The following is a 13380-nucleotide window of genomic DNA, read 5'->3' as shown; positions in this document are numbered from 1 at the left end:
AGGCAAGGTGGTATATTCATGTGTTCAGTATGAACCTCATGGGAATAAGTGGAACAGGAGTGGGTTGTTCAGAGAGAGTTTTAAATAAAAAATTTTGAAAAATGTTTCGCTTAAATGCTTTTGAAAACCATCATATAATTAGCAATAGTGACAATTGTCAAAGTTCTAGTTTTTGCAGAAGTAATTTCTGGATGCTTAAGGTTTTCTTGTTGTATTTGTCATTTTTAAGTTGTATACCACAACTTACTTAATGACGCCTGTTGCTGCTGCTGCTGCTAATGTTTTATGTATCATAAATTTGTAGAGGCAGTTATTTATATATTTGTACTTTTTTGAAAAAAAATATTCTCATGTACAATATGTTGTTTTTATTCCAGTGCTAACACAAAATGTAATTCTTATTCAGTGTCCCCAAGTATATAATGTATTTTTAGTTAAAACACATATGGCTAGTTTTCAATTTGCAGGTCTCTGTATCTGTTTTGAGTTGAGAAGAAGAAACAAATTGTTCTAAACCATAGTTCTGATTAACTGTTAGTGATAAGAATATAACTATTCTAAATACAACCATTTAATTTGTTTAAAGCACTGAACAGTGATGAAAGTGAAAAAAAATCTTTATTTTACCAACCTGTTTGGAAGGTTTTTTCCTTAATTATTTTTAGAAAGAATTTATGTTCTTTTTTTCTAGCAAATTCTGAAATTGAAGTCTCTGTGTCTGCAAGGAATATCAGAAGACTATTAAGTTTCCAGCGGTACCTGAGATCTTCTCGTTTCTTCCGTGGCATTACTGTTCCAAACTCCTCAAACATTTTAGATGATGATTATAATGGACAAGCAAAGGTTTGTGCTTTTTAGAAAATGTTTGATACTTTTTACCAAATGTCTAATTATTTATAATTCTACAGACTCCTGTTGCATGCAGCTTAAAAGCAGAAAATTTCCAGTAAATGTAAGCTTTTTACTGTGTTTGGACTCCATGCTTCAGAGTTACGTAATTTTTACCTGTAAAGGCAAATCCCAAAACAAAACAGCTGATGAAACCTAACAGTGAATAAATTCAGTTGGCTCTTCTGGGAGATGCTAGCTTGATTATTTACATCTTCTGAGATGGTTTTTGAGAGCAGTGGACTTATGCTCTTTCTGAAAGTAACAGATGGTACCATATGTGACTAAAATAATACTAAAGTTGGGTATAGTAAATAGCATCCTTTATGCAAGTCCTGTAGAAATTTTATAAAATCTTATTTTGATGCACTCTGGCTTCAGCATTCATTTCCATTCCATATATAGACTCTCAACTGTCTTTTGTAGGAAAGGACATTTTTTTATGCAGTATATTTCTATTGGCTTTTCTTCTAAATTTTAAGAAGAGAAAAGACTACTGGCAGTGAAATAAGCAAACTCCAAAACTCAATGAAAATGACCAGCTGTTAACAAATATCAGATATTTCTCTGTTACTTGAATGTGATTTTTTTTTTTCTTTAGAGATTGCTTTATTTTGCAAGTTATGATGCTGACCTATATGTGACTAACAAAGTCTGATATGCAACTCTGGAATTTGCATTCCAGGAAAGAGGAAAAAATTGTAGGGAAGGTTTCTAGACATAACTAAATGATTAATCAGGATATTTAGCGTAACCACCTACAAAGAGATGGGAAAAGGATTAATTACAAATGAAAGGTCAGAAAACATATGGGTAAAGTGAGTGGCAAGAGGTCAAGCCAGACCTTGCAAAGGAAATTTAAAACAAATAATAATGGCTCTTTGGCTATATATAATAAGAGTGGAGAAGGAAGCCTGACTACTAAATAGTGAGGATGACGTTGAGATTAAAGAGAATTTGAATATGACTCCTAAACTAAATGACTGTTTAATGCTTCAGTTTTCAGTAAGAATGAGGCTGACCATGGGTGGAGAGGCAGCATTGCTAATGGCAATGAAAATTAAGAATATGAATATGAAAATTATTCTCAACTGAGGTAGAAGCAAAGCTGAATGTTTAAAACTCAAATTTGGGTATGTGCAAGAGTGAAGATCACATTCATTCTAAAATACTGGTAGAACTGGCATAGCACATCATAAGTTTGGCAGCAAGTGTTTTTATAACATCTGTTAGACTTGATTGGTGAATAGCAAATATGTAGTACACATATTTAAGAAAGATGCAGGAACTCCGGGTATATTTGTCTAACCTAAAAAACATGCAGGAATTTGTAGGAAAGGTAAAATTAGAAATTAGAAAATAAGTGTGCATTTTTTTCACATGGCACTTTTCCCTGGGTAGATCATGCTAACCTAACTTGATTTATCATTCTTCGACAGGATATGGTTTTTTTTGTTATACAAGGGAAATATGGTAGCTCTAATCTTTTTGGACTTAAGTAAAGTATTTGATAGTGTCACTTGAGAAATCAGCAGTTAACTGGAGAACATAGTCAGTAGTGAGATGGGAAAGGAACCAAAAGGAAGGTGACTGTAGATTTTGCTTGAAAGTAAAGTGTTAGAAAAGATGGAGGTTACTAGTTGAGTTCAAAGATTTGTTCTTGGGACGAAGTTCCTATAAAATATAGTCATTAATGATCTTGGGTGTAGGTACTCTTATTTTTACTGGGGGGCTAAAATGATGGACATGTGGGAAGTTTTATGCATTTCAGGTGACAGGCCTCTTCTGAAGGGGGTTCATGACCCTGGCCCTGATTTGTACTTGGCACCTGTGACCTTGAGGCATAAAGTAGGAGTTAGCTGATGACACAAGTTGGAAAGCATCGTCCGTGTGAAGGAGGATCAGAATTACTATACAGGAAGAATTGAATGGAATAATAGAATTGGTATCTATTAGGGCTTCATATCACGAATTTCTGTTAAGACATGAGAACTCATCAGTTGAAAGAGATAGAAAAGGAAGACCTGGGATCACAGGTTGGCGGTCACCAATATGTAGTTGCTAAAGTCAGATACATTTGATACTAGGTAAGCATCAGTGTTGTTGTCAGTAGCTCTGGTGAGACCTCATCTGGAATGCTATCTACTGTTCTGGTCATATATGTTCAAATTGCAGTGAAGGATGAGTAGGATGACTGGTAGAATAGAGAGCCATCTTATAGGAAGTAACTGAGAGTACAGCTGAAGTCTAACAAAACTGAGATGGGGCATGATTGTTTTCTGTAAACTAGCTGGAAGGAGAAGCAGCAAATCAGAGTGTTGTGAAAAGACAACTACATTCAGTATTTCAGAACACATGTACAGAATAGTTTGTAACAATATTAGCTCATACTTTTGGACAGAACTTGTTTTTAAAATTGTATTCCTTTTAATGCTTTTTTTTAGCTAGTTAAACTAAAATTTACAGCTGGCTCTGAAAGCTGAAATGGGCAGATGATGAATGAAGATGTTAAAATGGAAATATTTTTGTTTGCTTTCAGTGTATGCTGGAGAAAGTTGGAAACTGGAATTTTGATATCTTTCTTTTTGATAGGCTAACAAATGGTAAGCTTTTGGCTTTTACTGTTCATAAATATACTTTTAGCTCAACTTTAAACTGATGCTTCATTATTTGTGGGGTGGGATCTAACTGCTTGTTGAAGCTCTTTGGTTATAAATTTGTGGGTTTATTTTGGAAAAAAATTTGGTTTGAAAACCTAGACATTTAAATTCTAGATAGCTACTTACAGTCATTTCTTGAGTTTCCGTAATAGATTCTTCAGGTAGTTGCTTCAATAGCCTTGGTTATCTCTTCTTTATTACTATTGAAAAATATATTTTAAATTAAGGAATAATGTAACCAGTAAAACCTGTGCTGTTCTCTTTGCTCATTTACAGCCAGCTTTTAGTGTGCATAGCGTTCCTTCCCATAGATTCATTTATGCTTAACAGCACCCTTACCTCCAAAGGATTATTCTGTGTAAAGTCAGAATATTTAAAATGCAGTAGAATATAGTGGGGAAAAATGAAGAATTGTTACCAGTGTTTATAGCTGGGAAACTTTACAGAACAGGTGAGGCTGTAGAAATTAGGTATATGTAAAATGAAACTTCCAGTTATAGGAGTACCATAGAAGAAAAATTAAAGTGAGAGTGGGGAATGGAATGGAAAAAAAATGACGTAGTGTGTGTATATATAGATTTCAGAAAGCAGCAAGGGCTATAGAAAGAGGTGATGGCAAAGAGATGAAGTATGAGGGAGTTGGAGATAATTTGGTAATTGAAGAATAGGCCTGGAACTGGAGTAAAGAGAAGGAAAGCTTATGTAGGAATCGGGTAAAAGCAGGGCAGTGTGTTAAATTAGTGTATATGATGATACTGGCAGCCGCATGTTGAATAGTATGGAGGAAGAAGAAATGGACATGTCAGAAACTGTTGCAGAAGTATTGTATTTTTCAGTATGGTAAACTATCAGATAATAGGCTAACATCTTGTTATGTAAATGAAGGAGAAAGGTTACTTGTTAAAATACTGGAAAGGAGTTGGCAAGAGGCAGAAATGCTTCTGAAGGGAAGAGCTGCTAAAACTGCAAGTGAGAGATGAAGTAGTGATAATAACTGATAGGTGAGGAGGTTTTAGGGGGAAAAAGAATAGCTCCTCTTGATGATTCTGCATTGGATGTGATAGAATACCTGAAACCACACAGATGTGGGACCTAGGTAGAGGAGGAGAAGCCAGTAGTTGAGAGTAGTTTTTGAGAGTAGTTAGTGTAAAGTTGATGTAGCTGAAGTCATGCAAGTCAGCATGTAGGGTCATGCAATGGAAACTGAAGAAGAAAAGTCCAGGGTAGTAGTCTCTTCATAGGGGATCTTGAGTAGCAACTGGGGAGCAACAGCTCAGAGAAGTAGGTGTAGCCTCACAAACTGATGTTCTGCCTTTGTTGAAGGAAAGCTTTGGGTATCATATGTTATATTGTTGTAAGTTAAAAGAAGCTTGCTTTTATGTTTTCATGTGTCTTAAATGAGTGGAGATTGAGCATGGGTATGTAAGTGTAACTTGATGAAACTAAACAACTGGTTCAAAAAGCTAGGTTGGTGCTCACTTTAAGTCAAAACAAAGATGTTCCATGTTAGTATCAAGTAGAAATTCTCTCCTCTCCTCTGAGGAAAGTGATACCAATGTGATATATATATTGAAGACTTGACAGTAAGTTTTATATCCTGGGGAATTTTGTGCTCCTCAAACATCTAATGGGGGGTTAAAGTAAATATGTTGCAAATTGAATTAATTGAAACTATGTAATGATTCAATATATTTAATTTGCAAGCCTTTCCTTACTGCCTCTGGGAACTTTCTGAAAGGTAAATTAAAAGTGTGATATTAAATATTGTAGTTTCTAGTAAACAAATTGTAGAGTAAGCTTGTAGTAATACTGCACAATGAACTATACACATTTATTTTCTTTCTTTTCTGGTTGCAATAAGGAATGCTCAGTCAAAAACACGATGGCGGAGTTGTTAATAGAAGTTTCAGCTTGGAGCAGTCACCAGTGGTGCTCATCTTACTGATCTAATTAACTGTGCTCTTTTTCAGCAATAAATCTGTTCTTAAACTTGTTCTCCACCAAAAGGAAGGTGTCATCAAAACCTGATCTGTTAATTTTAATACTAGTGAGATTTCTCTCATTGCAGATTTCACTGTTGGCTGGAGGTGCATTGAGGATCATTGGTGTGGAGACTATTCATAAACTAAATCTCAATCTACACATGCTTCTTATTTCATAAGTTAGACAAAAATTAAGGAAAAATCAGTTTGCGTAACTTGTTCACCTATAATTTTAAATGTTTCTCTGTTGTGGTAGGACTGATTTCATGTGTTTTTAATTACTACTTTATCTTATTTTTAGGAAATAGTCTAGTGAGCTTAACCTTCCACCTGTTTAATTTTCATGGACTAATTGAACACTTCCAGTTAGATACGATGAAACTTCGCAGATTTTTAGGTATGTATTCTAGCCTGTTACAGTGAGCATTATTACTCCTTGTTTGTAGAGTAAGATGCTAATTGAAGTATTGGCTACAGCTTAGCAAATTTGAACAGCTCAAATTTGAAGCTTCTGTGATTGTCAATATATTTTGCATACAAATTTAATTTGGATAGTATATTGGTTTTTCACAAGTCAGTGCACTTTAAGAAGCGTTTATAATTGAATCGAATGTGTTGATGGGGGTGGGGGCATTTCCACACTAACAAAATCACGTGAATTTCGGCAATTTTGGCAATATTTTTTGGAAAAACTTGATTTTTTAACCAAGAATATTAGTTTGAAAGTTGCTATATATCACGTTTGCCTTTAGAAGATTTTAAGAGCTGATATCAGCTCACAAGTGAATGTGAAGTGGAGATAATGTTAATTGAGACAATATCAGATATAATTACTTTTCTTTTTTTTTTTTTTTATTTCTACTGATGCTGACTAAGGTTAATTCTTAATCAGACCTAGAGAAATAAGACTCAAGCCCTCTTAGCAGGGTTTTTAGGAGGATCACTGTATAATCTACAGGACAGCTCAGTGACCAAGTCCCAATCCAAATTCTTTTCTGTTCCTTACCAATCACCTATTTCTGTATTTTCTAAGGACTCCAGCTAGTCCAGTCAGGCAAGATGTATCAATTTTCTGTTGCCAGACCAGTTGAAAATTAGGGTTATTTGTTCCAGTTTTGTCAAGCTGTGTGTGTGTGTAGGGGGAGGGATGGCTAAACTTTTAAAATGAATTTGGTTCATTATATGCACAAAAAGTCAAATTTTAATATTTTAGTCTCTTCCTGTGTTTAACAAGGATATGTAAAACAGTACATTTTTTTAAAGATTGCCATTTTATTTAAATTTGCATGCTTGTTTTATTTCCTGTAGTTATGGTCCAAGAAGATTATCATAGTCAAAACCCTTATCATAATGCAGTTCATGCTGCTGATGTGACTCAGGCCATGCACTGTTATTTAAAAGAACCCAAGGTAAGGGATGAAAGTCTGTTTTGCATAGAATGCAAAGGCACAAAGATAAAGGATTATACTTTAAAAAAAGAGAAAGCAATGCACTTTAAGATTTTACAGGCTGTTAAGATGGGAAAAAACCTGCAGTCTAAGAAATGTGGATGTCACTGAGTAAGAAGCTGGTAGATGCGACCCAATTGACTCTGATTTTCAAAATCTCTTATTATTTTTGCTTGCTTATGTTGTTCTGAGGCGCATGGTGTTTTTTGCTGTTGCTTTCCATGTTTAGGTTGCTGGGATCTGGGTTCTGTGGAAGGCCAGTGTTGGAGGACTTGTGAGCATGCATGTGCCTGTTGTGGCGTCTCAAAGCAGGGTGCGTGGCTCTTGTGTGCAGTGCTGGGAGCCATGGGTGACAGCAAGAGCAGCCTGGTCCTGTGGGAGGGCGTGTGGCAGCAGCCAGGCCAGAGCCATGTGCAGCTGCTCTGTCTGAGGCGGTGCCATGGTGCCAGGGGTCTCTGCCAACAGTGGGCCACGAGTGCCCTGATGGTGGCTGCTGCTGCTTTGGCCAGGGGTGGGGAGCGGCAGTCTGTGCATCATGGGGGGTGGGCAGCAGACCCACCTCTCCCAAGCAGTTTCCCACACAGTCCCAAACACCCATGCAGTCCTTCCATACCCACAAACCTCTGCATAAGCTCCCCCACCCCACAGCTCCCCCATGTCCCCTGACAAATCTCACACCCTGCTTGCCCAGCCACCAGATGGGATGGAACCTGCTGGTGTGAGCTATGGCTGCAGGGGCAACTGCCACACTGCAGCCCTGTCTTGTGCTCACGCTCGTGCTGGAGCATGCGTCTCTAGCCTGGGGGGTTCCTGGTCCCAGGAACTATTTGGGGGGTGTGATGGGCTGGGGAGAGTGGTGGAAGTTCTGGCAGGTGTGTGAGGGTTGGGGGTGGGGGAGCACTCTGGGTAGGAGAGGCTGCCAGAGCTGAGCTTAGAGCCCTTCTGCCCCCTAGAGCAGCCTGTGCAGGGGGAGGCTGCTCTAGAAGGGAAGCGACTTATCCAGCCCAGTCCCTGGGCCCCAGTCAAGGGCTTCCCAGGAATGGCATGGGGATTGCTGAGGCCTGGGCACAGGTGCAGGGAGCAGAACAACAAGGGCTGGCACTACTCAGCCACAAAGCGGTGGGTGGGACAGCTGCAGTTGGACTCATGTCCTGGTGCTGGGATGGAGCTGTGGCTGGGAGGGAGCTAGTGGGGGCACGCAGGGCTGTGGGTCAGGAGTGAGGGGCACTGATGGGGGGCTGTGGGTTGGGAGCGAGGGGCAACAGTAGGGGCAGGGCACTGGCATATCATTGCTGCTCAGTGCCGCACATCCCAGTGAGCGAAGGAGGCAGGGGCAGCTCTGATTTTTCTATGATAAAAAAAACCAAAAGCAAATGCCAAAGTGTATAGATATTTAGAATTTGTTTTATTATGATGATAGTGGCACTGGTAGCTTCCAAATTGCTTTAAAATGGTAAATATATCAATAAAACATTGCCCCACTGATCTCTCTCTACGTATAGAGGCAGTTCATTTTAATTGTGGCAGAACATGGATTTTGGGTATTTTAGTGAGAGAATTTGGATTTTTTAATAAGAGTTTGCATTTTTTTTTAAATGGAACATCAGGATCTCTGCTCATGAGGCAAGTAGTGGGGCCCAGGCAGAGGAGTCTGCCCAGGGCCAGCACTGGGGACCCAGTTGCAGAGCAGACGAGGTGGCTGACACAGGTGCTGGCCCCAGTCTCTAGCTCCCCCTGGACTGCAGGTCAGGGAAGAGCTGGGCAAAGTCAGTTTGCCATAAGTGGCACAGCCTGTCCCACACCAAAGTGCATGTTCAGGCATAAGTGCTGAAGCACAAATCTCTGGCACAAATTTGTGCCACTGGTATTTGAGCTGCTGCAAGTGTACGTGGCCTACATGTGTGGATGCGTTCCTAGAGTCCAGGTGTGGTGCAGAAAAAATTACTCCAAATTTGTGTTCATTGGCAAAAGCTCAGACAGGTTTATTGTCACTCAGACAGTATGCTGGCTGGTGTGTTTAGCAATAACCCCAGTTCTGTAAGACCATGGGGACAAAGTAGGAACAGTGTGCTTCTTTTCCCTGTCCCTAGGTCGCTACAAAAAACAACTAATTCACCACTCCTATTTATACCCAAATACCCAGGTTTTCATGTTACTGTTTGTTATTTTTGTGTATAAATATTCATTTGTATTTTTCTTTTTGCCAAGTTCGTACACCTGGCATCTTCAGTTCCTCTCTAGCTCAGCACCTGCCCCCATTTTCTATTTTACTTCTACCACCACTCCCTTCTTGTACCAGCTTTTCTGCTCATTAATAGATTTTTAAATTTTTTTTTTTTTTGGTGCTTTGGCTTAGCATAACTGGAACTCCTATAGCTTGCTTTGCCTTGGATATTACTGACCAACCCCCTCTGCCAGATGCATGTTGTAGCAAGGCACAGGTGTTGTCTGTCTTTATAAAATAGGCTGCATGAAAGGGAGAGATGTGGCTGAGACATTTAGGAGATGAGCAAAGATTACTCAGAATGGTAGCCCTTCAATTTAGACGTTTTCTATAGGATGTTGTAGAAAATTGAATCCTATTACTCAGGATTTTTATTAATCTGGTTCTGGTGGGAGGATTGAGACCCAAGCTGAATCCAGGCACAACAGTAGTATGACAGTGTAAAGGGGGAACAGGAAAAAGATGAGACTGATGGAAAATAACATAGTTATACCTTGAATTACTTCACACCAAGACGGTAATCTCATAATTTTGAGATTTGGAGTTGTCTTCTCTCCTTCTGTAAGCGATCACATGTTTAGAATTAGTGAAATCTCATTGTGAAATCTCTAAAATATCTTGCACTAAAATGCACTCTTGGCGTGGGCAAAATATGGCCTGCGGGCCAGTTGTAGCCCGCAAGGCCGTTCTATCCGGCCTACAGGGCTCCTGAAAAAACTGAGAAAATGTAAAATTTATCTGTCCTTGGTTCCTGTCAAAGATGACAGGAACCAAGGGCAGTAGGACCCAGGGGAAGGCCTGGAGAGCTCCCACCCCCGCAGCTGGAAGCCACAGCAGGGGCTTCTGACCTGGGACCATGTGGCTGCCCTGTGCCAGAAACTCAGGTAAGGGGGGGGGAGGGGAAGGGCAGGGGACGAGTTGGTGCTGAGTGTGGGGGGGAAAAGCAGCCCCTCACCTGCCCTGTGACCATCGCTCCCTGCTGCAGCCATTCGCAGCCCGTGTGAGGCTGTCCTGAGCAGGCATAGGCAGCCTCATGCGGGCTGCAAGCGGCTGTAGCATTGGGCACCAGCCACGAGGTGGATGAGGGGCTGGTTTTCCCCTGCACTCAACACCAGCTTGTAACCCAGCCCCACGCTGGCTCTGGGCTCATCTGTCAGGGCTGTGCCACAGCAGCTGTGGCCCCTCCACTTGCTGTGCTGGGCAGCGTTTGCTGTTGTTGCCCTCTTGGAGCTTGCACACTAGGCAGCAGTAGCAAACGCTGCTTGGTGTGGCAAGTGGGGGGGGCCTCAGCACAGCTCTGGCGGAGCCAGCCAGGGCTGGGTTACAAGCTGGTGCTGAGTGCAGGGAAGAAAATCCCTCGCCTGCCTCATGGCCAGCACCCCACGCTGCAGCCACTTGCAGCTCACGTAGGGCTGCCTGTGCCTGCTCAGAACAGCCCCACGCAGGCTGCGACCAGCTGCAGCAGGGAGTGCTGGTCATGGGGTAGGCGAGGAGCTGCTTTTCCCCTGCGCTCAGCACCAGCTCCTTCCCTGTCGGCAAGCAGGGGGTTGGGGCTGCGCACTTCCCCCCGCCTGTACTGTGGGGCTGGGGGGCACTGGGAGTGAGTGGGTGTGGGAGCAGGGCCCGTACCTGTATCCCAGGGCCAGCGCCAGCAGGGGCACAGGGTCCTGGCCGGCAGGGGCTCTGTGGAGCTAGCTCCCCCCTCTCCCTGCTGGTACAGCCCAGCCTGGCTCCACAGACCCCTGCAGCCTGTGCCCTGCTCTGGGCCCCATTGGTGCTGGCCCTGGGACATTGGTCCCAAGATGGTGACTAAGGGATGAGGCACCTGTCAAGGTGCAGGGCTACCCATGTGGCCCTCAACAGCTTGCCACAACTTAGTAAGCAGCCCTCTGCCTGAAATAATTGCCCACCCTAAGTTAGTAGCTCTTGTGACTGCTGCCAGCTTCTGATCCAACATTGACATGTACATTTCTTGGACTGGAGTGTTTTTCTAGTAGCTTGATATCTGAGAATACATCATGAAACTCTAGACAAATATCATTGGCACAGAGCAAGAACAAAGCTTTAATAGTACCTACTTTCACACGACTTTGCTCTGCCATGTGGTCTTCATCATCATGCCACTTGTTCATTCCCCTGACCTGTTATGCAATTTCCCTCCCCTTGCTGAACAGAGCAAAGCTGATTTGGGACTGCACACTCTTGAACAGTCTTTTAGCAGTTGCTTCTCAGATGTCCTAGAATGTTCCAGGCACTCCAGTACAACATATGAAAACAATTGCTGTTTGGTGATTTTATCTTCGTGTAAAATAGAAGAACAAGGCACAGAGATTCTGATATAAAGTATCATAGGCTGGAACCTGAGACAACTCCAAGAATTGTTCTTGTTACCAAAATTATTTTAACCAGCCATGCTCAAACCAGCAGGTTTTCAGGTAGCTATTAAACATGCTAACTGATTGTATCACAAACTTTTGCCATCTGAGTGGCTGAATTGTTTGTTGGTCTACCAGTAAAACTGATACAAATACCTTGGTCCAAGAACCACCATTAATTTGTTTTTTCAAGCGATGCGTTACCATTTATGACTGGAGCTAGCAACCTTTTACAAGCCATTGGCCAGAACAACCTGGCTCCAGTCTAACGCAGGCTGGGGTGGTTTTGGTGGTACATTGGCAGCAGGGAGCTTTCCCCTTGCCTGCCCTTGGGACAGAGAGCTGGAAGCTGTACCTGCACCACTGTCACTTCTCCCAGCCCAGTGTTCTCTGGCTAGGGCACGGGCACAGGTGCAGGTTCCAGCCTGTGGGGAGCTGCACTGGGGCTGGGCACCTGCAAACTGCATCTGCCCTATGGATGCTTCCACCCTCCTCCCTACCACATTCAGTAAGGGTGCAGTTTCCAGCTAGTGGGGATTGGCACTGGAGGCAGACAGCTTCCAACTGTGCCCATGCTACAGCTGGAAGGGAGTGTGGGGAGGAGGAGTAGAGGGAAGCAGTGGATGCCTGGCTGTAGCACAGCTCCCCAGAGGCTGGAAGTTGGGCGCCCATGCTGCAGCTGAGGAGATGGTGGCTATCTGGCACCAGCAGTGGTGTTACACTAAAAAACAACATACACACTTCTCTGCTTTCCCTGCTCACTTTTATGTGATGATGTTCTTTCATAGCACTCTATAAAGGATTGGTCTGATGTTGTTTTGGTGACTTTACTCATTCATGGACTGAATATTGGCTATGAAAAGTGAAACGGTAGGAAATGTTCATATGAATAATACTGATTCATTTATTACAGCTTTCCAAATCTCTAACTCCATGGGATGTTCTGCTCAGTTTAATTGCAGCTGCCACACATGATTTGGATCACCCAGGTGTTAATCAACCTTTCCTTATTAAAACAAACCATTACTTAGCAACTCTGTATAAGGTGAGTGGAAGGTATGTTGCTTATGAGAACCAAGTATTATATGTTTGCATGTACAAAAACAATTTTACCATTAATATTATAACTTTAGTAGATTTTGAACCTGCCATGTTTTATCTCATTGAATGGGAAAAATAAATGCAAACTGTGAGCCTAACAGAAGTTATTAAACCTTGGAAATTTTGAACATTCTTTTATAAGGTGGTGTTATACTATAGTGGTACAAGACTTTAAATTAATTTTTTGAAGAGAGAACTGACTGATACCTGCTTCTATTTGTAGAATACCTCAGTATTGGAGAACCACCACTGGAGATCAGCAGTGGGATTGTTGAGGGAGTCTGGTTTATTTGCACACATGTCACTAGAAAATAGGTACGTTGTACAGATCATACGCATTACTTGAAGTTAGATGCAGTTTATGCATGAGATGAGCAGCTTTGGAGAGGAAGTGTGGTGTTAGGATATTGTATGCTAATTTGTAATTGCCACTGAATAGTCAGATTTGTAATGATCTGTTAAATGACATTGGTGTTGAAGTACAATGTTTGAAAACTTTATTGCGAGCATTTTATAACAGGAAGTGTATTGAAACACAAGTATCTGATTAGATTACAAGAATATACTGATTTTTTTTTTTTTCAAAGGATAACTACTTTGCAAACTAAACTGTACCAGTCTGTATTTTTAATTGTGGCTCTTCTCACCTGTTTTAATAATAGTTGGAATACAAGACATTTTTTTTATGTAAAATTTTTCAAA

General features: G+C 41.4%; 1 protein-coding gene across 5 annotated transcripts in view; it reads left to right on the top strand.

The window, feature by feature from the left end:
* The window catches only part of PDE7A (phosphodiesterase 7A), a 130961-nt gene that overhangs the window by 107126 nt on the left and 10455 nt on the right, over nt 1-13380 (top strand). For all 5 annotated transcript variants that reach the window (XM_090040073.1, XM_090040074.1, XM_090040077.1 and 2 more), the window contains 6 exons: nt 692-843; nt 3428-3491; nt 5832-5927; nt 6839-6939; nt 12491-12622; nt 12902-12993. In XM_090040073.1, coding sequence (XP_089896199.1) covers nt 692-843; nt 3428-3491; nt 5832-5927; nt 6839-6939; nt 12491-12622; nt 12902-12993 — 637 coding nt within the window. The remainder of the gene's footprint in view (nt 1-691; nt 844-3427; nt 3492-5831; nt 5928-6838; nt 6940-12490; nt 12623-12901; nt 12994-13380) is intronic.

This window comes from Crocodylus siamensis, chromosome 3 (assembly GCF_052110815.1).
Source record: "Crocodylus siamensis isolate JL-2025a chromosome 3, ASM5211081v1, whole genome shotgun sequence".
Lineage (NCBI taxonomy): Eukaryota > Metazoa > Chordata > Crocodylia > Crocodylidae > Crocodylus > Crocodylus siamensis.
Note: the sequence above shows the minus strand (reverse complement) of the source record. Positions and strands in the feature narration are given on the sequence as shown.